This window comes from Procambarus clarkii, chromosome 53 (assembly GCF_040958095.1).
Source record: "Procambarus clarkii isolate CNS0578487 chromosome 53, FALCON_Pclarkii_2.0, whole genome shotgun sequence".
In the NCBI taxonomy this organism is placed as follows: Eukaryota; Metazoa; Arthropoda; class Malacostraca; order Decapoda; family Cambaridae; genus Procambarus; species Procambarus clarkii.
In genome coordinates this window covers 31,744,082-31,770,535 of record NC_091202.1, presented here as the reverse complement: position 1 = coordinate 31,770,535, position 26,454 = coordinate 31,744,082, and the positions used below count along the sequence as shown (strand labels likewise).

At 40.0% G+C, this 26,454-nt stretch overlaps 2 protein-coding genes across 6 annotated transcripts in view; one reads left to right on the top strand and one right to left on the bottom strand.

The window, feature by feature from the left end:
* Positions 1–1,465: 1,465 nt before the first annotated feature.
* On the top strand, positions 1,466–13,427 carry LOC123767123 (nucleoside diphosphate kinase 6). 5 transcript variants are annotated; one of them, XM_069304861.1, is made up of 6 exons: positions 1,466–1,814; positions 2,336–2,429; positions 4,235–4,377; positions 4,839–4,999; positions 10,499–10,603; positions 12,551–13,427. In XM_069304861.1, exons 2-6 carry the CDS (start codon positions 2,346–2,348, stop codon positions 12,691–12,693), a joined length of 636 nt encoding a protein of 211 aa, XP_069160962.1. In that variant the 5' UTR covers positions 1,466–1,814; positions 2,336–2,345; the 3' UTR covers positions 12,694–13,427. The 5 variants fall into 5 exon arrangements, with proteins under 5 accessions (XP_069160962.1, XP_069160961.1, XP_069160963.1 ...); XM_069304860.1 differs by having other exon boundaries at positions 1,469–1,818; XM_069304862.1 differs by having other exon boundaries at positions 1,471–1,606.
* Positions 13,428–19,051: 5,624 nt separating this feature from the next.
* Positions 19,052–26,454, bottom strand: part of LOC123767125 (ficolin-2) — a 285,815-nt gene continuing 278,412 nt past the window's right edge. The window contains exons 4-5 of the mRNA XM_069304859.1: positions 24,172–24,305; positions 19,052–21,985 (exon numbers count right to left, since the gene is read on the bottom strand). Of these exons, the coding sequence (XP_069160960.1) occupies positions 21,756–21,985; positions 24,172–24,305 (364 nt within the window). The 3' untranslated portion in view covers positions 19,052–21,755. The remainder of the gene's footprint in view (positions 21,986–24,171; positions 24,306–26,454) is intronic.

Genomic DNA, 26,454 nt, shown 5'->3' with positions numbered 1-26,454 from the left:
AAAATCTTGCTCCGTTTCTATACAACCTACATTCGCAGCCAACTAGACTATTGTTGCCAAGCATATGCGTCGGCGGCGCCCACTAACCTACAGAGCCTCGAGGTCATACAAAATAATGTCATGCGACTTATATGTGGCGCAATGCGTTCAACTCCAATCCTCGGACTTTACGGGGAAACAGGCCTCACAAGCCTAGCCACCAGACGAGACATTATGTGTGCCAACTATCTGTCACTCTGTACCACTGCTCACCAGACACACCTATACAGATCAAAAATTAACCCAACAGTTAACCCATATAACCCCCGCTCCCCAACCATTCACTCGCAACCTTTCCTCACACGGGCTACAAATAACCTCAATTTAGACCTCTCCCTACTTCAAAACTGTGAAACCCAACTTCCTGTTCCCCCCATTCCACCTTGGCTTTATACAACTCCTAATACAGCAATACAACTCGAAGACAACATTCCAAAATCTGCACCAAACTCAGCCATAGCCTCAGTCTTTGTCTCAACAATGAAAAATTGCTACCCAAATACCACAGAGATTTACACAGATGGCTCTCGCATCTTCATGAACAACGTACCCTCGGTCACTTGCGCTGTATGGATACCGGAATACCATCTCAAGCAGGGATGGCGGTTACCAAACCAACTATCTATTTTCACAGCGGAATTATATGCCTTGTATCAAGCTCTCCAAATCATCACAACATTACCAGTTGGGATATATACAATCTGTAGTGACTCCAAGAGCGCGATTCAAGCAATTTCGTACTCTTCGAAAACATGCAAAGAGATTGTCTACCCATGCCTTCAACTTCTTCACAAACATTAATTGAACGGTTATAACACCTCTATCCAATGGGTCCCAGCACATTGTGGTATTCTCCATAATGAACTTGTAGACCAACTAGCCAAAGCGATGCACGACACGCCTCACCTCACCCGTCATCCAATTCCCCATGTTGCACGTAAAGGAGCCTTCAAAGATACCATCTCCCAGGATTTTGCAACAAACTGGAAAACGTTATGCTCACCTTTGCACTATGGGTCCATTAAAAAGAAATGGGAAACTTGGAAACATGTCCGATATAAAAGCAGAGAAATTGATGTAACGATGACCAGATTAAGGCTGGGACACACCAAACTAGCAGCACACAGCTCTAAGTACAGAACAGACATCAACGAACTCTGTACTCACTGTCAGGTGCCTGAAACAGTCGAACACTATCTCCTGCACTGCTTCCGACATTATAGTGCCAGAGTAAATTTCAAACAAGTCTTTATCGCACTTAAAATACCCTTCACCATCGAGCATATATTAGGAGGCGGTGACCACTCGTTACAAGAAAAATACCAAATAGTCAAAGCACTGGCTAAATATCTCCAATCGACCAACAAATTGGGTCTTCTTCTTCTTCTTGTTGATAGTAGGTGCAGTTTGCATGAAGGGTTTGTCCTCCCGATGAAATTGGGTCACATCTGACTCGCGCCACATTTATACCTGGCGCCACCAACAGCTAAACACGGAAAACAACTGCCTCGTCGCAGCACCAAGGATCAGCTGACGCCATAAACACAACACACCGCCCTACGGTCCGGCAAGTCTCCCTCTAACACACACCTCTGTTTTAATCACCGTTCCTCTATCTACAGCACAAAGCAACAAGCACCTTGGTAGCTCCGATCATCTTCAACATAAACGCGTCCAACAACATCAGTACTGGTGCAGTCATCGGGAGGACAAACCCTTCATGCAAACTGCTCCTACTATCAACAAGAAGAAGGGATTACTGGATTGTTTCAGTTGTAGGTTAGACACGTCTATTAATTTGGGTGGATATTAATAGCTGTCTCATATGGAGCAGTAGGCCTTCTGCAGTTTCTTTATTTTCATGTTCTGTTTGCTAGAGCTGAAGTCTACCCAACTAAACTTTTACATCACTGGCTATTTTAAACAGTTTTTCTGTTTGAAGCCAAATTTGTTTTTTTTCTCTCCAGGTTTTAATATTTTAGTCTTGATGATTGACTCAGCAGTTAAGCCCACACTTGTCCTTGCTTCTAACCTACAAGCATACATCAATCTGCAAATGGGGTCAAGGATTAGAGCAAACTCTCAGTACAGTATACTGTATATTTATATATAGTGCATTAAAGAGGGTCCTCTTTAACATTTATATGTAGATCTCATTTCTGTTTCACCATTACCTCTTGGCCAAAAATTTTGGGATGCAAAGGAGAGATGTTAAAAGATATCCACATATCAGCTATTCTTATGCTGATATTTAGGTACAGAACTCTAATTAAGTACTTGATGATTTTATTTACAGGACAAGAGAGATGATGATGGCCATGCGAGGTCCTCTGCAACTGACAGTTGCACTTATTAAGCCTGATGTTACTCGAGTGCCTCACATCTTGCAAGTGAGTCAGTATGATAGATTAATTAAGCAATAGACAGTGATGGTCAAGATATTGAGGCTGGTAACAATAGTAGTAAGTGTATTGAATGTCATCACTTAATTTTGGCACCTAAAATATATTTCCCAGTCATAATGTTTAAGCTTTGTATTGCACTTGTGATTGAGATGTTATATACCTAGTAGACCCTTTTATATATATATACTGTAATGGATTTTTATGCAGTACGTTTTTACCACAATGTAACATTTATTTTGTGACGAGTGATTTATATTACGGGCACCTTATTACAAAACATTCATGGCATGCTCCCCATATCACTTCAGCATAGACAATCATGCTTTGACTTCCCCTTTACATATTCCACCACTCGCAACCCCTCACACTCCACTATCTCTCCCATGCCTTTGTCTATTCTATCACCTTCTAAAACTTACAAACCCTATGTATTTTTTTTTATAAATAATGTAAAATGTTGGTAGTGGATATGTTGGCCGATATTATTGTAGTTTTAACTACACCTCATCCATCACTGTCAATTTCTATTTTCCATAACCGTGCCAAGGGAAGGCAAGATCGAAGTGAGACATGCAATATCTTGTCAAAATGTTTGACACACTACCACCCACTTATCAACACATTTCCACCCACCTACCAACACAGTACCACGCACCTACCAACACAGTACCACACAGTACAGTAGGTGAGTACAGCTAGGTGAGTACACTATCCCCCATCCATCCACCAACACACACACTACCATCCATCCACCCACGAACACACTACCCCCCCCATCCACCCACCAACACACTATCCCCCCCATCCACCCATCAACACACTACCACCCATCTCCATCCCAAGCTATGGCATAATCTCAAAACTCTCAAAATCTACTCTCTAGAAAGGAGACAAGAAAGATATCAACTAATGTATGTGGGGAAATACTCAAGAGCCAGGTCTCAAAGTTGCACACTAAAACAACTGGAGTGAACTATATGGAAGGAAATGCAGAATAGAGCCAGTGAAGAATAGAGGTGCCATAGGCACAATCAGAGAACACTATATGAACATCAGAGGACCATCACTGGACCACCATGTCCAGGTTCACAAAGTGGTTTTTGAACAGTTATTGACTCATTTCCCTGGTTCTTCAGGATGCCTGGTGGGACCTCTCGTATCACTTTTGGGCACTTCTGTTTGGTCTGAAACTGGTTCCCAGACTCGGAAGCCGGGTGTGCTTTCCATGACCTTATGGGTCCAATGCTGTATGCTACTGTGAGAGTTTTATTTATTAGTTTATTTTTGTGTTATTTATATATACAAGAGTTCTTAAATTCTTTAAAAGCCACTAGCATGCATAGTGTTTCGGGCAGGTCCTTAATCTTGATTTTTCTCTGAAATACGACCCGCCAAATCATGTAACAACCAGGTACCCATTCACTGCTGGTTGAACAGAGGCATACAGTTAAGAATTGGTGCCTAGTCTTTACTCCCTGGCTAGGATTTGAACCCAGGCCAAATTGCTCGCGAAGTGTAAAGAGATGCTAAGGCAACATCTAGAAAGGGACATTTCACTTATATTCAAGACAGTTTTTATCAGTGTACAATTTTTGTAAAGGCTATGAATGAAGAAATTAGAAATACTGTGTACTCTGTATATACAATATAGACTTTAGTCTTTGAAATTCCCTGCATATGATAAATAGGATAGATTTAAAGTATGATAGAAGGTTGAGATTGAAGAATGGTTATAAAGTAGATTATTATAAATTTTAAGTTGCCTGTTCTTAAAAAAGATACATCTTCAGGGCATACGCAACAGGATAATACAAGAGGAGTTCCTGGTTGTGCGGCATAAGGAGATCCGGTTGCGTAAACAAGAAACTGAAAATTTTTATGCAGAGCATCGAGAAAAGTTTTTCTACAATAGACTTGTAACTTTTATGGCAAGGTAAGTACTATACATCTGCGAGTTGGATGGCAGGTTCTTGCTCTGGTCTCCGGTAGGTCAAACAGAACTACTGTATGTGACTGATGTATCCTAGCACTTGGGAAGAATCTCATTGAGATAGCTACCTTACCTTGAGGTGCTTCCGGGGCTTAGCGTCCCCGCGGCCCGGTCGTCGACCAGGCCTCCAGGCCTAGCTGCAGGGAGCCACTGTGGCTCAGCCTGAAAGAGCCATTTATTTACATTCAGTGCTGGTTTTTTGGCCTTAAAAAGCTACTTTGAAGCTTTACCAGTATGTTTAGGGGTCATAACATTATTTCATTATTAATGCAATTAGCAGGTGATTATTTATTGTTTATTGAAGAACACTGAATATCATTTGCTGTGGAATGGAAAATATAAATTTCACCGATATCTTTGAGACATTTTTATTTGACCTGTTATCTGACAAATTTATTTTGCAGTGGCCCCACCCAGGCTCTTATATTAGCCCATGAAAATGCCATCCAACGATGGAGATTGCTTATGGGACCTACTAAAGTATACAAGACTAAGTATGAAGCACCAGATACCATTAGGGGCATGTATGGCCTCACTGATACCCGTAACTCGACCCATGGCTCCGGTAAGCTGTAAATCATTAGATAAAAGGCCTTGTATTGTTTTCTTTACACATTAAAACAAAACACCTTGTGCTCTTGTAGGTTTACAGTATCCAGTATATTATTATATATTTGTCTCAGTAAAGCTTATAGTAAAATGATCTATATTGTCCAAGTTCCTTGTGTAGCAGTGTATAATATGTTATGGATTGTGTGAGTATGGAGCTTGTAGCACAATTATCATTGTATAGAGTTCACATCTGTCTCAAAGCTTGAATATATGACCTCTTATTCTTGAAGCTACAGTTTTTAAGAATTATTCTTTGTCAATCTTGTCGATTCATATTACTATTTTGTATGTAGTGACCTTATCACCTCTCTTTCTTCTATCTTCTAGATAGAAGATATTAGTATATTAAACACACCTAGCTTCTCCTCATGGCTCTTGTCTGTTAGTTTTGGAAGCCATTTACTTGCATGTCTTTGCACTTTTTCTAGTTTAGTGATATACTTCTTGAGATATGGATACCATACAACCACTGCATATTTTAATTTTGGTCTCATGAAGTTCGTGAACAAATTTTTAAATATTTCGCCAGCCATATACAGTGGGGCCTTCACTTACGATGGTAATCCGTTCCCAGAGACGTATCGTAAGTCGAAACAAATTTTCCCATAAGAAATAATGGGAATTTAATTAATTCGTTCCACACTCCCAAAAAAATTAACTTCAAAGTAAATTTTATACCTAATTCACTCAAATCTTTAGTACTAAAGTACTGCATGTACAAGTTATTACTTACCTTTATTGATGACTCTTGTTGGCGTATGGAAGACTGTGAGGAGGAGGAGAGGTGTTAGTGTTTGGAAGGAGAGTCCCCTTCCATTATAACATCAAGCAGTGATTGTTTTTCTTTTTTCAAATTTGTTCAATTTCTTTTTTATTTTTTTTATTTTTATAGAAAATGGAGCAGCCTACCTGACATCCACTGAACAAACCTTTTAGACATTTTTCTTTTTTCAAATTTTTTCAGTTTTTGTCTGTAGTGATGCATCGCAGTGTCATTGAAAATGTTAAGGCAACGGCCTACTCCTGCTTGATTTGGGCGAGTCGTTTCAGCAAAAGTTTGCAGTTCTTCCCATGCTGCATACATTTTCATAATAAATGAAGAAGGGATATCTCTACATCAACACATGTGTTTTCTTAGGTTGAACCTTACCACTGACTTTCTTGGGACCCATGGCATGATATATAATAATTACTTTTATGTTCAAAAAACAAAAAATCTCCAATGGAATTTCTTACAAGTGTGATCGTCGCTAAGCAGGCGGCTCTGGTAAACTGAGGCAGGTCTGCCAGCATGACCAGGAACCATGTGCTTGGTCGACCCGAACACGTATCGACAAATATCGTTAGTCGCTGACACTGTCGTAAGTCGAGTCGCATTTTCTGATCAAATTTATATCGTAACTCGAAATTATCATGAGTCGGGGCAATAGTAAATCGAGGTGTCACTGTACTAGTATTTAAAAACAATTCTGAAGTTGGAAAGCGTAGCAAAGGCTCCTTGCAAAATGTTATTTATGTAATACTCGGGTGACAATTTTCTATCCAAAACACCCCTAGATATCTTTATCAGAATTCTTTAAAGCTTTTTCACATAATTTATTTGTTGTGTATGACCTATTCTTTCCTAGTCCACATTCAATAACATGTGATTACTCTGTGTAATAAATGACATAGCATGATGTTGTAATGACCCTGATTACAAACTTAACATTTTTCTTAGTGAGATTCGTCAGTGAAGCTGACGTTCTCGCAAAACCTTCTATGTGTCGACGGAAATACCCAGCTGCACCCAGAAATCTTCTCACGTCCTTTGCTGTCTTTGGTGTTGGCATTTCAGCAATAGCGCGACAAGAGTCCGGGTCAGGGCGTATTCCATCTGTGCTTACCTGAAAACCCAGAAACTTGAATTTCTGAGCCGCCAGGGTACACTTTTGGGCGTTCAATTTGAACCCCGCCTTGTTCAACAGCGACAAGGTCTCTGTCAAATCATGGAGGTGTTCGTCAAAAGTTCTAGAGTACACTACAACATCATCAAGGTACGCCAATGAGTGCCTACCGAGAACAGGGCTTAGAATATAATTTATCGCCCTCTGAAAAGATGAAGGAGCTGTTTTTAATCCAAATGGCATACGCTTGAAATGGTAAGTCCGCACACCATCCGAAAATGCTGTTTTTTCTCTGTCTTGCTTTGCAACTGGTATGGCCCAATACGCTGACTTTGCGTCAAGTGTCGAGAAGTACTTAGCTGTGCCAAACTGGTCTATGATTTCCTGAATGAGAGGCAGAGGATAAGCGTCCGCTGTTGTCACTTCGTTCACTTTACGGTAATCTACACAGAACCTGTAACTACCATCAGGTTTGCGTACTAGCACTACTGGGGAAAGCCACGGTGACGTGCTCTCTTCTATAACGCCCTGTCTCATCATCTTTCTACACTCATCTCTAATAAGTTGTTTCGCCTGCTCTGGGAGTCTCCATTGACGTGTTTGGGCCGGAGGATTATCACCTGTTGGAATGGTGTGTTCGACTTGAGGCAGGTAGCCTATTTCCTCATCCTCGGTCGCAAATAACCTAGGAAATTTACGGAGGACTTCCCGTACCTGTTTACGTTCAGCAGGTGACATATGAGTCAAATCTAGAGCAGTTATTAATTTGTCCACCATTTCCTTATCTTGAGGAGATAACGGGGTTTCTTTACCGATCTTACTGTGTGACTCCTCGTCTCTTACGTTCAATGCGCTACATTGCGCTGGTACAGTCGATGTTCGTGTGGTATCTGACTCTATTATTTCTTTTAAATTTACCACAATTCCTCGTGTCAGACTATCGCCCACCCTAAAGCGATAAGGTTTGTGAGAGAGGTTGACCACTGGTATTATCGCACCTTTGTCATGTACAGATACCAGAGTATATGGTATCATCAACTTATCAATTCTGCCAGCTACCTGAAGGGTACTTCCGGGTTGAATGTTTCTTCCTACGGCGACTTTAATAAACTTAAATGACCGTGGTGGACATACTTGTCTGTGTACAGCATGTAGTCTACATGTTTTCTTGTCAGGGTCTTGAAGAGACTTGAACAATTGTTTAGGAAGGTTTACATATTTAGGTGCTCGTTGAATTGAAGCAATTATGGGAGGGTGATCAATTAACTTTACTGGGAAAGACACAGATCCCAACTGTAGCCTACTGTGTCTTGCTCCCTTCTCCGATGTCCAAGAATATGTAAATCGTTTCAAAAAATCCATGCCTAACAGTATATCACCAGGGAATGTTACATTATCCACCACAGTACACTCATGGATACAAGGTTTATCTTTTTCAATGTTAAAAGTTAAAATACATTTTCCCAGAACGTCAAAGTGTTGACCATTGACAGCTGTTAATTGTGCACCCCCTTCCTTAAGGCGCACCTGACTGAAGGTCCTAAATGAGTCCATCTTAATGATGGTTACCTGACTACCAGTGTCCAGGAATGCAGTCAACCTCTTCCCGCACACCCTCACTTCAAAAGTGGGCCGCCCTTCCTCCTTGGGGGCCTTATCTCATATTTCCTCATTACTATTGGGGCAGTCATCTCGTTTGTGGCCTCGTCCGCCACAACTCCAACACCTGGGGTCATAGGTGTAGTACCAGTGAGGAGGCGGACCTGCTCTATGGTGCCCTCCCCTCTGGTTGCTAGAAGAGTTACCTACACTCTCCTTAACACGATGCGAATTGTTCGTATCTACCGCTTGGACATAAGAGGATTGTCTAGTTTCAGTTGTATCCTTACACTGCCCCTGAATGTTTTGTAAGTCCGTAGCGTACTCTATTAAACTATAGTAATCCATCGTTACACTTGCAGCCGAAACGTGAGCTCCAAGTGTCCCGGGGATTGACATACACAACAGTTGTTTAGCCTTCTGACTAATTCTCAGGTCATCGTATCCTAATTCATGCCTCAAGTCACGCACTCTACGCAATATGCCAGTTCCAAAGTCTTTGAGAGTTTCGTTTGAGCCTCGTTTTAAACTAGCTAAATACCTATTAGCTGTTTCCTCTGTTATTTTCTCTTTATATCGTCTCTTAATTGCTAACACAAACTCTGGCCATGTTTGCAAATATTGAAACTCTTGGTCCTGCATTATTGAACCATTAGGGTCTATACACGCTCCTGCTGCTAAATTAATTTTTACCCAGTCATCCTGGGCAGCTGACAAACATGAACCTACTTGCCCTAGCCAGTCGTCTATTTTCCGGTTACGTTCCACTATATTTGTTGGTAATTCTTTGCAAATTAGTTTGGGTAACACTGGTCTAGGCAATGAGAATGATGACAATGGGGGCTGACGCATACCATGAGACGCAGGGGGCATGGAGTGTAGATGTTGGCAATGGTTAGGGAAGGGTTGGTAATGGGGAGGGAAGGGTTGGTGTAAGGTAGAGTTATAGTGATGGTCAGGTGGGGGGGAGGGTTGGGTGGGGTGGTGGTGTGAGGTAGGGGATTCTAGGGGTTGGTTCTGGGCAAGGCATGAGATGGTAGAAGAGGGTTTGGTCGTCTGACCAAGGTTGGGGTTGCGAGGGGGGAGAGGTGGGGTGGTATTGGTGGGGACAGTCACCTGACCGGACCCTTGGGTGGACCCCTGGGTAGGCGTATGTAAGCGCCCTGCCGTAAGGTTCACATATAGGGGTTCAGAGAGGCGCTTCCTAATTTCTGAGGATGGGTAAGGTGGGAGGGGGGGTGGTTGGGGAGGGGTATGTGGGGAAGGTGCAGGCCGCCGCGCCCCTGGGGTGTTGGGTTGGGAGGTCGGTCTGGGAGGAAGTGGGGGAGGGGTGATGTCATTAGGCTGCAGAGTATCAGGGGTGGACAAAGGACGGCTACCCAGCATGTGACCTGATGTGACCCCATCACCTGCACCTTGTGGATCGTCACCTGACTCTTGAACCGTGCTATCCACTTGGACAGCCTGTCTCGGCTGTATTGCTAGAAGGTTCTGTTGGCTAAGCCCTCCCTGACTCCTTAAAGCCCTATCTGAACTCATGATGCCAATAAACTACGTCTGAACGACTAGTTCACCGGACTAGCGCTGACCCAAAAATGTTGAAAAAAAAAAAAAAAAAAAAAAATCTTTGGAACTAACAATGATTCACTGAGAACAAGACAAAAACTCACAACGTCGTTATAACTAGCCCCTTTACTTAACAAGGGTGGTAATTTCAATGTCACTTCTAAAACAAAACAAAAACGTAATTACTTTTCAATCTGCCTGCTCTTATGACAGATAATAATCGATATTACTTTCACCGCGTTGAGACAACTTCTCCTACGCGATACCAATACACAATTTCCCACGCACTATTCATTAACAATAATTCACTGATAGAAACTATTTGTACTTCCTATCGGGAAACTGTAATTACTGCTCGTATGAGCTTAACTAATAGTTACTCTTACTCCTTAAACCTACAGCCACATCACGTGACCCAGAGTGTTTTCCTAGCTTCTTCGCCGGTCAACAACTCAAAACTTTTGCCCCTCCTGTGACCAGACTTCAAACGCCAGGCGTCCCTAGACGTGAGTCAACTGACACACTAGTCCACACTAGCATGCTGTACAATACCAGTACACCTCAGATTATCGCGTTCAATTGGAGTAAATCAGTCAATCGCGATAATTTGAACAGAAACACCGCTTAAAACTACTTAATAGCTACACCGAACGGCACAAGACGCGTGAGACTGAACACTGTAAAACAATGTTCACCACCGCTAAGCCACCATTGTAATGACCCTGATTGTAATACCTCGCCTTGTATCTATCTCGACCGCGCACTCCGCTACTACCCCTGAGCTAACCGTGCAATCTCCGCTCTTTCTATGGTAATAACAGATGCTATACCGATCATATAAGATGTTAACACTCGGGCCGTCATACGAAGACGTAAACCAGTACACAGAGGAAGGAGAGAGAGAGGAAGAGGGAGGCAGAGCGAGAGGAGAGAGAGAGGAGAGCGAGAACGAGAGCAAGGGAGGGAGAACGAGAGCGAGTGAGGGCGAGGGAGAGTGAGACACTAGTGAGGGAGAGTGAGACAGAAAGATAGAGATAATCGTAGTCACAACCTATCGTATGAGTTACCGAGTGACGCTGCCACCACCCTGAGTTACCGGACAGGGGACCGGAGTGAGAGTCGTAGGTCTTGCAGATGGAGTAACCTACCAGGACAGGTGTAGGGGACAATTGAACGGTACAAGGATCCTGGCCTGACACTCGAATAATCCTGACCACTTGGGAACTATAGTGTACACAAGAATAAGGCGGGACACACCAACACTAATACCTCAACACGGAAGACGAACGGGGGGAGGAGTACTGAATAATTAAGAGCACTAGGTCACTAGGGCAAAGGGGACGGTAGGCCCAATATCACTAAAGCAAGGAACCATTAATACACATTTAATAACACTTAATATCTGACTTTATTTGAAATAATTAAATAAGACACTCCCTAACTATATTCCCTACTAGAGGCCAAGGGTACTGAATGAGGTGCTTTAGTACAAGAGAGCCGTACTTACTCGTATGTTGTTCCACAGTTTCCCTGGAGATGATGTTCTTTCCCAGAGTCCACACACACCTCCCTACTGGGCTGTGCCCACTCAACTGACTCTCCTGATCTACTGCTCCTCAGCTGAACATGAGGGTTTTGCATTTGTTGTTTAGGGGTTAATCCCTGAAGATTACCATGACGGCATCAATTCTGACCTCTTTGTGATTCGATGACCGTTGACCTGACTCTATGGCTAACTTATACAGAGGTGTAACTTTTACATTGTCTGCCGTCGCCTGACTGGCGCCTGTGGGTTGTTCATCCTCCACGTGGCCTGTTCATGCTGTTATGATGTTCATGTACTATGTACTGCTCTCTTGTTACAATGTATCAATGAGAAAATCCATAAGAGCTGTGAAGAAGATTTAAACCTATGCGGTAGGTAGTCCCATGCGCACACCCCAGACAACCAGGCCACGATATGGTCAAATGACCAGGATTGTGTGAATAGCATGGTCCGGCTTCAGTGGTAGCCTTGAGAAACCCTTGTGTGTTCAGTAGAATTCCAGGTTGCAATTCTTTTGACTGCATCGACTGTTTTTCTTAACAGGGTTTTTGCATATAAAATATTTATTTTGAAATTACTTTGTTAACAGTGTTAACATGTTATGTTGACTAAATAAATTGCTAACTGAAGCTTAGCTGTACATATTTTAGGCAGTACTGTATTGAGGCATTATGCATATTTGGTTAGGTCAGGTTGTTAAATTAGTTTTGATTCAAATTTAAAAACAAAAAATCTTGTTCATTATTTGTCATCTTTATCTTATGGTCGATACTTATCCATTCACCATAGACTTCTGCACTACATAGCATCACTATGTGTCGGCAGCACCACCACTCTCTATAATAGGTATATTATCTTTATGCTCTGTAATGATTTAAAAGTTTAATTTCAATATTTGTATTGACAGATGCAGAGGAAACTGCAGCAAAAGAGATGAAGTTTTTCTTTCCAGAGTTCTCCAAGGAAGAATGGTATGAAGACGAGGAAGCACAGTTTCGTAAAGGACAAATACAATTAGATGAAGTCAGTTTTATTCATAAATTATTATGAGTTTTTTTATTTTTTAAATCATACTTCGACTATCCTATAATTTATACATAAATCAGCATGAAAAGCAAATTCATTATGAATTACATTTTGTACAAATTAGTTCTTCACATATTTCTGCTCCTCGGTTGTCTAAACAAAGAAAGGAAGTTTGTTAGTTTCGATAGTTTGTGAACATTTCAAAGAGACGTTAACTCCATTTTAAAGTTAAAATCCAATGTAGATCCCCAGAACAATGCAGAGTTCACAGTACACTGATTTTAGATAGTATTGTCTGGTTTTTGTGCCCATGATGCTATGGACATAATGGCTCCATATGGAAGAGGTGGAGTTTACATAGATCCATGACAAAAATTCTGCCATTTCATTATTGCTTACTATGCAAATACAGTTATCTTCACAAATGTTACCATGCCACTGTGGCAATATTATAATTACTGTATGTGATTTGTTTACTGATTTATGTTCATATGATTTTTACAACTCTGTGGTTATAATGAAGTATACCATGTCAATCACCATTTGTATTATCATGTCTATTAGGGGGACTGCTATCATGACTGTTGCAACTGTTTGGGTTACTGAGGACATCCAGTGAGGCCCTCCACTCACATTGTCGTCCTCCAAGTGACAACATTTCCACATTACATTCTTACACCCTCACCCACTCCCAACAATGTTGTATATGTCCCCCCTCTCATGTGTTTAAAATATATGTAATGTATGCATCTCAATAATTTGTTTCAATCATTAATTCCAAACTAATTGTGCAAGTTTAATGTTAATACAGTACCTGTATATTCATTTGAATCCCCTCTTGTATTTTAATATGGTGGAGCCTCAATTTGGCAAATCTCCAGTTGAAACGCAAATTTTCCAGGCTGGATTTACCCAGCCAATTACACGAACAAGAGTTTGCTGATGAGGGGGATGTGCAGATCTGCTTAGGACATTGGGACAGAGTTCACAGACTGCTGTAAACGTTGTGAATCATATCATAGGTTAAAATGAAAGATTCCATAGTGAAATCAGTGCATAGAGCATGAGAAATATGAGGGTTTAAATAGTAACTCTTAATAAGGCTTCAATCATTTTTTTAATGATTTTTATAGATGGACATAAGATTAGAAGAAAGAGTTGGGGGATCTTGGGAAACTTATTGAGCATATTTAAAACAAAATTCTATGGGTCTTTTTTATTTCTAGGTGGAGAGTATTTGTTTAGTGAAAATTTGAGCCGTTCTTCCTTTTGAAAATGAAATTTCAAGGCTAAGGTATTGGAAATAGGCTAGATGTGGTTAAATCTCTACAGACAGGTTCTCTTGGTAGTTGTCCTTCATATGACAGTTTGAAATTAAAATTTTGCTTAGTGAAATCAGCCCATAGACCATGAGAACTATTAGAGTATAAATGTACCTGTTAATATAGTTCCAATCACAATTTGAATTATTTTTGTTGATGGACACATTAGAAGAAACATTTGGCCCCTTGGGAAAGTCATTGAGCATACTTAAAACTATATTCTATGGTTCAGTTTCATTTTGAGATTTCCCGGTTTTCGTTTACCAATGTGGTCCTCTGGGGCATCTTCCATTGCAATGAATTGCTACTTCTTCGCTACAATGAATTGGGGTTGGTCACATATGGTTCATTGAATCGAGGTTGTTACACTGTTAAAATTGCTATTTTACTTTTAGTGTTCCCTAACTATAAATTATATAAATAACTATGATCCTCTCCCTTACATTTTGAGCCTGAATACATTATCCTTAATCATGTACTCAAGACATGTTTTTGTAAATGATGTATACATGACTACTTACTGCAATGTAAGTAAACACTGAATTTGGTATTGACAGATGCTGGCCGACCCAGCCACCCACCAAATTTATATGGCTCATTTAACCTGTAAAGATATGTACTGGTTTGGCAGTATTTACATTACCTTCTCATTTCCTTACATTTTGCATCCAAAATTATTATTCTATAGAGAAATGATATTTGAATTTTTGTATTTTTTGCAGAAGGGCAGACTGGTGTGTATATTGATAGCCACACCTTAGGGTCTTTTTTTAATGCCCCTAAGGTAATACAGTAGTAGTATCTACTCTCTTTTAATTAGAGATGGTTTCAGGTTTATGTACCGACAATGAATGCTCGGTGCTGTCTTAACATATGGGCAGTTGCCCAGGGCTTCCATGATTCTAAGGGTCTGCATCCTGCTATGTTGTTCATGAGAGATCTCTTGGCAGAGTGGATAATTACTCAACCCCACTGGAAACACCAGAGATTCAAATCTCTGGTGTTTATAATATAATTTTTTTTATAATATAAATTATGTTTATAATATAAATGCTTTGTGCTTATGTATCTGGCACTAATGCTGTATTTTAGCAGATGGGCAGGGCCCTTCATCTGGGGTAGGTGCCCTAGTGCATTGTTTTGCCTAGGGCTCCCCCCTCCATGGTGTCACCTTGTCATGGTTAGGGGCTCACATACAACTCCCTGGGAGCTGGTTGATACCTGGTTGATGGGGTTCTGGGAGTTGTTTTTCTATTAAAGCCCAGCCCAAGGCCAGGCTTGACTTGTGAGAGTTTGGTCCACTAGGCTGTTGCTTGGAGCGGCCCGCAGGCCCACATATCCACCATGGCCCGGTTGGTCCGGCACTACTTGGAGGAAAAATCTAGTTTCCTCTTGAAGATGTCCACGGTTGTTCCGGCAATATTTCTTATGCTTGCTGGGAGGGTGTTAAACAACCGCGGACCTCTGATGTTTATAGTGTTCTCTGATTGTGCCTATGGCACCCCTGCTCTTCACTGGTTCTATTCTGCATTTTCTTCCATATCGTTCACTCCAGTACGTTGTTATTTTACTGTGTAGATTTGGTACTTGGCCCTCCAGTATCTTCCACGTGTACATTATTTGATATCTCTCTCGTCTTCTTTCTAGTGAGTACATTTGGAGAGCTTAGAGATGATCCCAATAATTTAGGTGCTTTATCACGTCTATGCGTGCTGTATATGTTCTCTGTATTCCCTCTATTTCAGCAATCTCTCCTGCTCTGAAGGGGCAAGTGAGTACTGAGCACTCAAGATGGGACAACACAAGTGACTTGAAGAGCACAACCATTATGATGGGATCCCTGGATTTGAAAGTTCTCATAATCCATCCGATCATTTTTCTGGCTGACGCAATATTTGCTTGGTTATGCTCCCTAAACGTTAAGTCGTCAGACATCATTATTCCCAAATCCTTTACATGTTGTTTTCCTACTATGGGCACATTTGATTGTTTTGTACCCTGTATTATGTTAAGGTCCTCATTTTTACCATACCTCAGTACCTGGAAGTTATCACTGTTAAACAACATGTTATTTTCTGTTGCCCAGTCGAAAACTTTATTAATATCTGCTTGAAGTTTTTCAATGTCTTCAGCCGAGGTAATTTTCATGCTGATTTTTGTGTCGTCTGCAAAGGATGATACGAAGCTGTGACTTGTATTTTTGTCTATATCTGATATGAGAATAAGGAAAAGCAGTAGTGCAAGGACTGTACCCTGAGGTACAGAGCTTTTAACTGCACTTGGACTCGATTTTATATGATTGACTGTTACTCATCGAGTCCTGTTTGACAGAAAACTGAGTATCCAGTGTCCTACTTTACCGGTATTCCCATTGACCTCATTTTGTGTGCTATCACTCCATGGTCACATTTATCGAAAGCCTTTGCAAAGTCCGTGTATTCCACATCAGCATTGTTTTTCTTCTAATGCCTCGGTGACCTTGTGGTAGTGATCAAGTAGCTGTGAGAGGCACGATCTTCCCGCTTGAAATCTACGTTGGCCTGGGTTGTGAAGGTCATTGGTCTCTGTGAAATTGGTGGCCTGACTCCTAATCACTCTCTCAAATACTTTTATTATGTGGGACATTAGTGCAACTAGTCTATAATTCTTTGCCAATGCTTTGCTCCCTCCCTTGTGTAGAGGGGCTACGTCTGCTACTTTAAGTGCATCTGGTATCTCCCCCGTGTCCAAGCTCTTCCTCCACACTATACTGAATGCCTGTGCTACTGGCACTTTGCATTTCTTTATAAATATTGAATTCCATGAATCTGGACCCAGAGCCGAGTGCATGGGCATGTTTTCAATTTCTCTTTCAAAGTCTAGTACGCTCGTGTTTATGTCAGTTATATTTACAGGGGTTTGGATATCCTGCATAAAGAAATTGTCTGGATCTTCCACTTTCATGTTGTTTATTGGAGTGCTAAACTTGTCCTCATATTGAACAAATCCACAAGGGCCTTGACGAGGATTCGAACCTGCGTCTGGGAGCATCCCAGACACTGCCTTAATCGACTGAGCTACGACATGGTATGTTTAGCGCGCACTGATTATTCCACACATTTGCTGGTGCTACATAGTCTTCCTGGCTTGGTTCCTTCTTTTTTATAATTAATTACTTGCCCAGGGTCTACAATGCTGTTAAGACATCTCTGGATTTTATCTTTTACATGCATCTTGCTTTTAATGAATTTATAGAAAGGCCTGAATCTGTTTTACATTTGTCCGTTACATCTTTCTCAAAGTTCCTTTCTACCTCTCTTCTTACTGCTGTGTAAGAAGAGAGGTAGAGAAAAAATACCAGCATTACAAACTTCTTGCTTGTTTGTAATGCTGGTATGTTTGCGGGTTAGGCCTCTTCAGATATTGAACCCATTTTCTTGTTTTTTCTACTCTGTCCCTCTTACAATTTGTTGAACAAATCCTGTTTTCTGGTCCTGCATATCTCTTTTTGGTGTGAATGTTTGTCCCCCTTCATCGTATATTTTGCAAAATTTGGCATGCATCTCATTTACTTCCTTGCCAAACATGTCTGTCCAATTAAACTGATTAATGAATTTTCTAAGTTCCCCATAGTGTCCTCTCTTGAAATCAAGTTAATCAACTGTTATACTGTCCCCAGTCTCTTCTAGATTATATCTCGGAGCATATTTAATTTCCAACAGGATATGATCACTCTTTCCCAAGGAAGGAAGGAAGAAAGGTACTGGATATCAAATATTTGTTGGTCTTTCCTGATGAATATTAGATCCAATATTGATGGTACATCCCCTTCTTTCATTCTTGTAGCCTGCTTCATGTGTTGATACGTGAATGTCTCCAGAATGAGGTTAACAAATCTGCCTGTCCAAATGTCCTCCGTTCTTGCTTCGTAGGCCTCTGTCTATTGCTTTATAATTGAAGTCCCCTAGTACCAACAATCAAAACATATCTGTCTGCCCTTACTTCAGTATCTCTCATGACCATTATGAGGCCCTCTCATTTGTCATCCAGTTCCTCCTTTGTCCATGTGTTGCTTACTGGTGGGCTGTAAGCATTTGTGATTATCAGTTTATCCTGATTCCAGACCTGCACTGCCAATATGTCAATTTCGAGGGTTTTCGATTATTAACACTCTTACCTTCAGGTGTTCTTTCACCAGCACAGCCACTCCTCCCCCTTCCTAGTTTTCCTGCCACATCTCCAAACCGAGTAGTCCCTTGGAAATACGACCTCATTTAAAATGTTTTCTTCGTTTTGTCTCTCAGTGCAACAATATCTGGGACCTTAGGCTAAATTACATCTCTTTAGCTCAAGTATATTCAGAAACATGTTCCCTTTGTCCTTTACTTCCCCTTCCTCTAATGATTTTGTTGCTTTGTTTTTATGTACAATTTCACTAGCTTTTCAGTCCCTAACACTTTTTCTATAAAGTGTTTTCAGCTTTTCTGTCTACCTTTAAGCGGTCTTGTCTTATTGACTAAAGTTTGCCAATCTTATCACTGCAATTTCCTGGCATTTCTAAACACTGTCATTTGTTTCACTCCATTAAATGTCATTCTTAAGAGGCAGTTCTTGTCTTTCCCATATTTTCCTATTCTCCTAAAATCACTGACATTTTCCTTTGAATTTTACACATACAGGTATTTGTACAAGCTTGGAGGCAATAGGATGCAGAAAACCAGTAACAGTAAATTTGTTTTTTTGTGCCACACAGTTGAAGTGCAGTAACACAGGAACTTGTAATATTCATAGTATTTTTTTTTTTTTTTGAGATATATACAAGAGTTGTTACATTCTTGTACAGACAGCCACTAGTACGCGTAGCGTTTCGGGCAGGTCCCTGGAATACGATCCCCTGCCGCGAAGAATAGTTTTTTCATCCAAGTACACATTTTACTGTTGAGTTAAACAGAGGCTACAGTTAAGGAATTGCGCCCAGTAAATCCTCCCCGGCCAGGATACGAACCCATGACATAGCGCTCGTGGAACGCCAGTAACATTTTTATTTTACAGGAGACACTGAAAAATCTATACAGAATGAATATTTTTTAAGTATAAAGTTTATTCACAAGACAGACTACAATTTAAGGCCTACAGTAAGTCATACAGTTAGAATTAATTTTTGGCACACATGTTTGGCTTCTGTTATTTGCTCCATCATGGATGCATTGTACAGTTATTTGATCCAAATTGTCAGTGTTTTTTGATGTTTTCAAAGAGACAATACTGTTCCATATCTATGAAAATACAATGCATTATTAATTATTATTATTATTAATTAAATATTACTAAGAGTTCTATGTGCAAAGGATTCTTAAGACAAAAGATGTAACAATCGCTATACACTGTAGTGAATTTAATAACTACAGTAACTGTAAATATAATGTGACAGTTGCTAATAATGGGTTATGTCCACCCAAGTTTGATAAATATGGTACTGTATTTAACTTTAGACTAAAATATACTTGGATATAATAATTTTTTAGTAGAACCAAGTACGTTGTGTCCCCAAGTAACCCATTATTGACAATAAATTGATAGTTTGATGTGGACAAAGACTAAATGTTTTTTATAATTCATGCCATTATCAAATAGGACAAAAAATACATGATGTAATTTATAGAATAGTAGTTTGAGACTACTGGCAATAGAACAAAATTCCCACACACACACAGGATGACAGAGTCAGTGTCCACAGCTAAATTATCTACATTCGTTTAAAACTCAACTACTAAAATGAACTGCATCTTTGGCAGTACTCTAATAAGAAGAAGGTAGACACAAGAATAAAGACTAAATTAACTACCTGTAGGATTACTGTATTATGTATTTCCTAATATGTCATGCATGTACTAACTGAATCTTTGATCAAAGTTAACAGTTTTGAGATAAAGAAATTAATATTTTGATAAATATTCCTACATACAATCTCATCCTCCTAGTAATCTCAGTGTTTTAGAGCAGTCAATGCTGCTGATTACCTTGTACTTTTACATTATAATTAATTCTGGCTAGGATTTTGCTGTCCATAACATGATTACATGTAGGAGACACTCGGGTAGACAGTGACACAACATTTACAAATCAGAGATGAAGACCAGTTAGATAACAAGTGCTTCTGTTTATAAAGTTATTCCATGGACTGTGTTTAAAAGTGATTCATTATGAGATTTTTGAGGACTTGACCGTCAGATTTCCTCCTGGTGAAAAAATAGTTTTGAGATGAAACAATGAATGAGAGGAGTGCTACCCTTGCCTTTAGTACACATTCCCTCAATTAGTCATACTTTCGGGAAAGTTACAAAAGTTTGCTAATGTACCACAATAGTGAGCTATAATTGTGACAGATTTTACCAGAACTCATCTGCTCAACCAGGAGCTGATGACCTCAATCTCTTCATACTCCTAATATGATGAATGCAGAAGAAGAAACTTTGCACAGTACCACTGCAGTGAACATGAAGTAAACATTGGTTATGAAAGAACTTCACTTGCTGGTGAAATCTAGTCTGAAATGTTGACTAACCAATAACATAACCATTAGCTTTTAAAAGTTTTCAAGCTACACGAACCAATATCAGGGCTAGATAGAAACATTTTTATGATAGGACTGACCCCATGTAAGGAAGAATTTGAGCGCAAGAAATTTATCATTTAGTGCAGATTGCAAATGTAGATTAAAATACATCAAGATGAAACTTAAATGTCTTTTAACTCTGGTATCATGGAGAATGTGATACTGTGTAAATGTCATATTATTGAAAAAAATGTGATTGCTATAATCTGAAATGGAGGCTAATGAGATTTGTTCAAGAATACTGAGAAGGTCCTACATATGCTAATGACTACAATAACCCTACCACAACAGATACACGGCAGTACAGAGACATGACAATGGGCCTTAATGGTAAAGAGAATTGTTCTTATTTAGAATGGGTGTTCTCTTTAGCTAATTATGTTTATTTTTAAGAAATTCTTGTTTGATTCTGCATATTGAATTACCTCCTCAGGAAGGACATGAATATTCATAGCAGTTGTTGTTCATCTCTATTCCCACCTGTCATGCCCATTTCATTAATATTCGCTTTTGATGATTTAGAGACCACAATCTTTATGAATAGCTTGACATCTGAACAAAAATTCCAGTTTACATTTGGCACATCAGGCAGAATGCCTTAACTAAGTGATCTGCTGTGTCTCAAATCATAGGAAGAACATTCAAGATATAACCCAACATACTGTACTCCATTTTGCTTATATTTTGATCCAGTCAAATGCCAGTGCCTTTGAACAGGGACATGCTGAAAAAATATCCATCTTTGGTGTCATAAGAAAAAATAATTACTATTGTGTATCTTACACTCCCATCTCTGCCTCATTCACATTTGAAAACCTTTGTGCTGATAAAGTTATAACAAGGGTACACACCACGAATCAACTAATATGCATGTTAAATTTTTTAATTATGTATTTTATTGTCTCATTAGGTGGCTACGATTGTTTATGGATCCAAAATATTTCCACAAAATTATCCAAGAAATCGGTTACCTAAAACCAACTGATATTAATGCTTGTTGAATAACAGTAATATAGGGTAGAACCCAGGTCTGCTCTGTTCCTCTGTAACCCTTCTGTAAATCAAAATGTAGATATTGTTCTGGAAGTAAAATTTAATCACATGACCAAGAACCTCAGCAATGACTGATCAGGGAGTGAATGCACCATTGCCCATACAAGGGATTTCTTTTAGTTCAGGGCCGGCCGGAACATCATAAAGAGGGTCTTCGGGTAGTAGCTCTCTCCACGCCAATTTTGCCACACCAGCACAGGTCCTAGTTCAAAGTTACGGGATTCTACCGATGTTTTGGGTGGGTCACCAGGATTTTTCTGGTACCTACCAGTTGGATGGGCCTGGTAACAGCCACGGTAACCCCGATACCACCAACCACCGGAATTCCTCTTGGCACAGTGGCCACCTGAAATATAGAGCAGATAGCATTTAGATTTGAAATTCAATCGTTTGCTGAATCAATACTATTCACTTCAACATGTCTAATATGATAACATTTAATTTTCAGCACCAAGTGAAGAATATTAATACAGCAGACCATTATAATCTATAATTATTTGGCGACTTCGATTTTAAAATGCTTGCCGTCGGAGAACTTTGAGATTAAAGCCTTTATAGGTGTATTTTTTATTTACTTAATACAATGTTACTGTTGTATCTACACATTACTACTCCAATTAAATAGTTATCAAGTCCTTTGACAAATTAAAAAAATAAAAAGGCCTAAATGAGTCTGGATGACTTAAGTCGAAGATTTGGGATTATGGGATTAATTTTTTTATGAGGAATTTAAGTATCTGATAGTTCTTAAATTGTAAACTGAAGTAAAATTCAAAAATTTTATTTATTGCATTGTGATTAAAAAATCTGTTTTAATCACAGGTGGACAGTGGGAAAGCAGCATTGCACATGGCTACCAAAAAATAGCAGAAAATACATACAAACAGTATGTGATGAAAGTAATTATCAAAAAAAGGCACCAAGTCAGGAAGACCATTTATCATGATCTATGTCACAGGATAATTGAAAGTTCCTAACTCTTACTTGGTATGCCAATACTAGAGCAAAAAAAAGCCATATGAGTGACGTCAAAAGCACTGGATATCCCAGTGATTCTATTGAGGGGTAATTGACTCTCCAAGTCTTGCTTTCCAAATATCCATCAATGATGAAAATTAAGAGATTCTACAAAGTACACGACTACATGCAAAACAATGCATTTTGGAGAATAAGGAGCAGCATGTTATTCCATGAGTTAATCACATGTGGCTGTTATACTGCCTACTAAGATGTGTTTCCCCATTGTCTTACAGTGGTAGGAGGAAGGCCATAGTGAGAAATCACATTTTAAGATTATGCAGTTTGTTCACTGTAATACCAGACTATCGACCTTGCCAACATTCATGAATTGTGTGTGCAATATAAACGGCCGAGTAGAAATTCAAACAAGTAATCACAGGCACGAATGTCCTATTTAGCAAGGTCATGTGCAAGTTCATTCAAAGTAATACCAATATGGCTAGGCACCTTACAAAATTGAACTGTCTTAAATCTGCTACAGATGAGAAACAAAACTAGATTTCGATCAGCATAGTTTGAAAAGAGTTAAAAGACTAAAGAACCATGCGGGCACAGAGAGAGTGCCACAATAAAATAAAGTTGGCGCATAAAAAGCAGGCAATGAAAATTACACAAATTCTAATGAAGCTCCACCATGGAGATGCTAGTTTCTAAGGGAAAGACGTACACATAGGTTTAATCGAAAGAGAACAGAAGAATAGCCAACACTTTTGCCAGACTTTGACCAATAAAACAGTAAAGTGTGATTTACTATTCTCCCAGTAAATTTACACTCGTAGTCTGAGCAAAACAGGAGTGGCCCCCGACCCTTCACTGTTCCTCACAGCCTAAACAAAACACAGGGGTGGCCCCCACCCTTCACTGTTGTCCCTCACAGCCTAAACAAAACATAGGGGTGGCCCCCACCCTTCACTGTTGTCCCTCACAGCCTAAACAAAACATAGGGGTGGCCCCCACCCTACACTGTTGTCCCTCACAGCCTAAACAAAACATAGGGGTGGCCCCCACCCTACACTGTTGTCCCTCACAGCCTAAACAAAACATAGGGGTGGCCCCCACCCTACACTGTTGTCCCTCACAGCCTAAACAAAACATAGGGGTGGCCCCCACCCTACACTGTTGTCCCTCACAGCCTAAACAGAACACAGGCAGCCCCCATCCTCCCCCTCATGTCCCTCATAGCTTAATCTTCACTTTCTCACTTCCTTTAGATACAGCATAAAAGATTGTATCTTTAGAGCTGCGGTGAAAGGAAAGAGTTACGCGAGTATTTCAGTAGTGGAGTAGCGGGAGAAAATGGGAGTTGTCATGGTGTGGGGAGTTAAACAAGTTCCCTGTAAAACAAGACTAATATAGCATACTAAGCATTATAAAATAGTATAAAATAATCATATACATGTGTGTGTGGTAGTTGAGAGAGGTCATAGGTCACATTTAAAAAAAAAATGGCACACAATAACTGATTAGTGTGTAAAGGAAGAATGAGAGCGAGCCATTGGAGGGATGACTTACCCAGGAGAACATCGTTGTCACGGTCTGGGGTGGAGAACTTCATGCCGTTGTGCCACTTTAGGGCATCTCCAGCCTGGGAGTTGCTGGTGTAGCGCACCACCTTCAGTTTGTACTTCTCGCTTTCCCCGGCCACACTGTCCACAGCCATGTAAGGGAAAATGCTCATTAAAAGACGTGCACAAACCACTTACAAATAATACATACAAACGTATACATCAGAGAGAGATTGTCTGTTTGTACAAGGTTGGATGCCAAACGCCTGGGGTTAGCCTCGCCCAGCTTTGCAGGTAAAATGTCTGGGGTACCTGATGGACATAAGCTGGCCGAGGGAAAAGTAGGAGCAGGAGTAAGGGAGGGGAAAGGTCCTCATTCAATGTTCTTTAAGTGAGCCTCGGGTGTTTTTTTTTTATCCAGAACTATCCCTAGACCTTTTTCTTTACCAGAGTTCTTTAAGTGTTTTCATAATTTGTAGGTTTAATGTGGCATAAATATCTCCTTTTCCACATTCTATAACATGGCATTCATTCATACTGTATTAATTTTCATTTGCCAGGCATTACCCCATATACAGTACTTATTTTGTCCAGGTATTCTTGAAGGGCATGACAATCGTCTAAGTTTATTATTTTCCTTAGTATCTTAGCATTATCAGCAAACATTGCTCATATAGTTCTGTAGTCCTTCTGATAGACCATTTATAGCGTGCGTGCGTGCGTGTGCGTGTGTGTGTGTAATTATCTAAGTGTAGTTACAGGATGAGTTATGCTCGTGGTGTCCTGTCTTCCTAGTACTCTTTGTATTGTTTAATGCTTTAAAGAGTACAGCCGTCTGCCACTCTGTTTGCAAAAGAAAAGGCGATGATGAAAAGCTAGATGGATGACAGGTTGTAAAACGAGCACTGGTAACCAAGAGGAACCTCTGAAGAACGTATAAAATCCACCATGGACATCATTAATTATGAGTTATCCAAAAGGGCACTAAACTCGGCCACTCAGAAAATCAGGTCAGCCAAAAGAAACTATTAAAGAAAACTTAGTCTAAACAGAAAGATCCAAAATCGTTCTATGCCTATACAAGAGGTAAAACCAAAACAAAGGACTCGGACCTTAATAGATGAGAATAAACAAGCTATAAAAGGATGATAAAAGGGCAGAAAACACTAAATGATTATTTTACAGCAGTGTTCACTCTCGAAAGGTTAGATGACCTTCCATCATCCACACAAATGTTTGAAGGAGGGGAGGAGAACGAATTTAGGGATATACCCATAACATGCAAAATAATTAAAAAGAACATTGACAAACTAAAAGACTAAAGTCCCAGGTGTAGGTAGAATCCAGTCCAAAGTCTTAAAGGAACTCGCAGAAGGTCTATTGCCCAAAACGATGTGCGTGTATTAGTGGCTTTAGGCACAGTATGTAGTAGCTCTATCTATTAATCCAACATTATATTTGTAACTCATTTTGAATGCATGTACTTTTACCTGAATAAACATCTTATTTTATCTTATCTATGCTTACTGCTGAAACTACTTTTCACAAAATTTCTGGACCCAGGGGTAGTCCCCTAGATTGGAAATATGCAAATGTCACCCATATTTTCAGAAAAGGTAGAAAGAATTCAGCAGAAAACTACCAGCCGATCAGCTTGACACCACACATCTGCAAGCTCACGTAGAGAATCCTCAGGGAGGGAATCATTTACTATCTTTCAGTGAACAATCTTATACAATCGACACATGGATTTGTTAAAAACAGATCCTGTCTTACAAACTTGCTCATATTTTGGGAAAGGGTAACCTGCTACTTAGACAAAGGCCTTCTGGTGGATGTAGTATACTGTACTGTACATGGATTTTACTGAAGCTTTTGATAAGGTATCACATTAAAAACTGGCAAGGCAATTACAGGCCCATGGAATATATGGTAAAATATTAGAGTGGATAAAACAATGGATGTAGGAAAGAAAACCAAGGGTCGTGCTAAATGGAAACGAATCTAAATGGAGAAATGTGATAAGTGGGGTATCACAAGGGTCTATTTTGGGCCCTACCCTTTTTTGTCATGTACTTCAATGACAGATGAGAATGTTACAAACCACATCATGAAATTTGCAGATGAAAGATTATGGTAAAGTACTCCAGAGCAATGTTTAAAGTATATGATTAAATAAATATAAGAGAAGAGGGACGTAATAGAGCCTCCTACCATTATGGTACACAGACCTAACAGGGCCTCGTAGTTCAGGTACATTGATCGAATGAAGCCTCCCACCATTATGCTA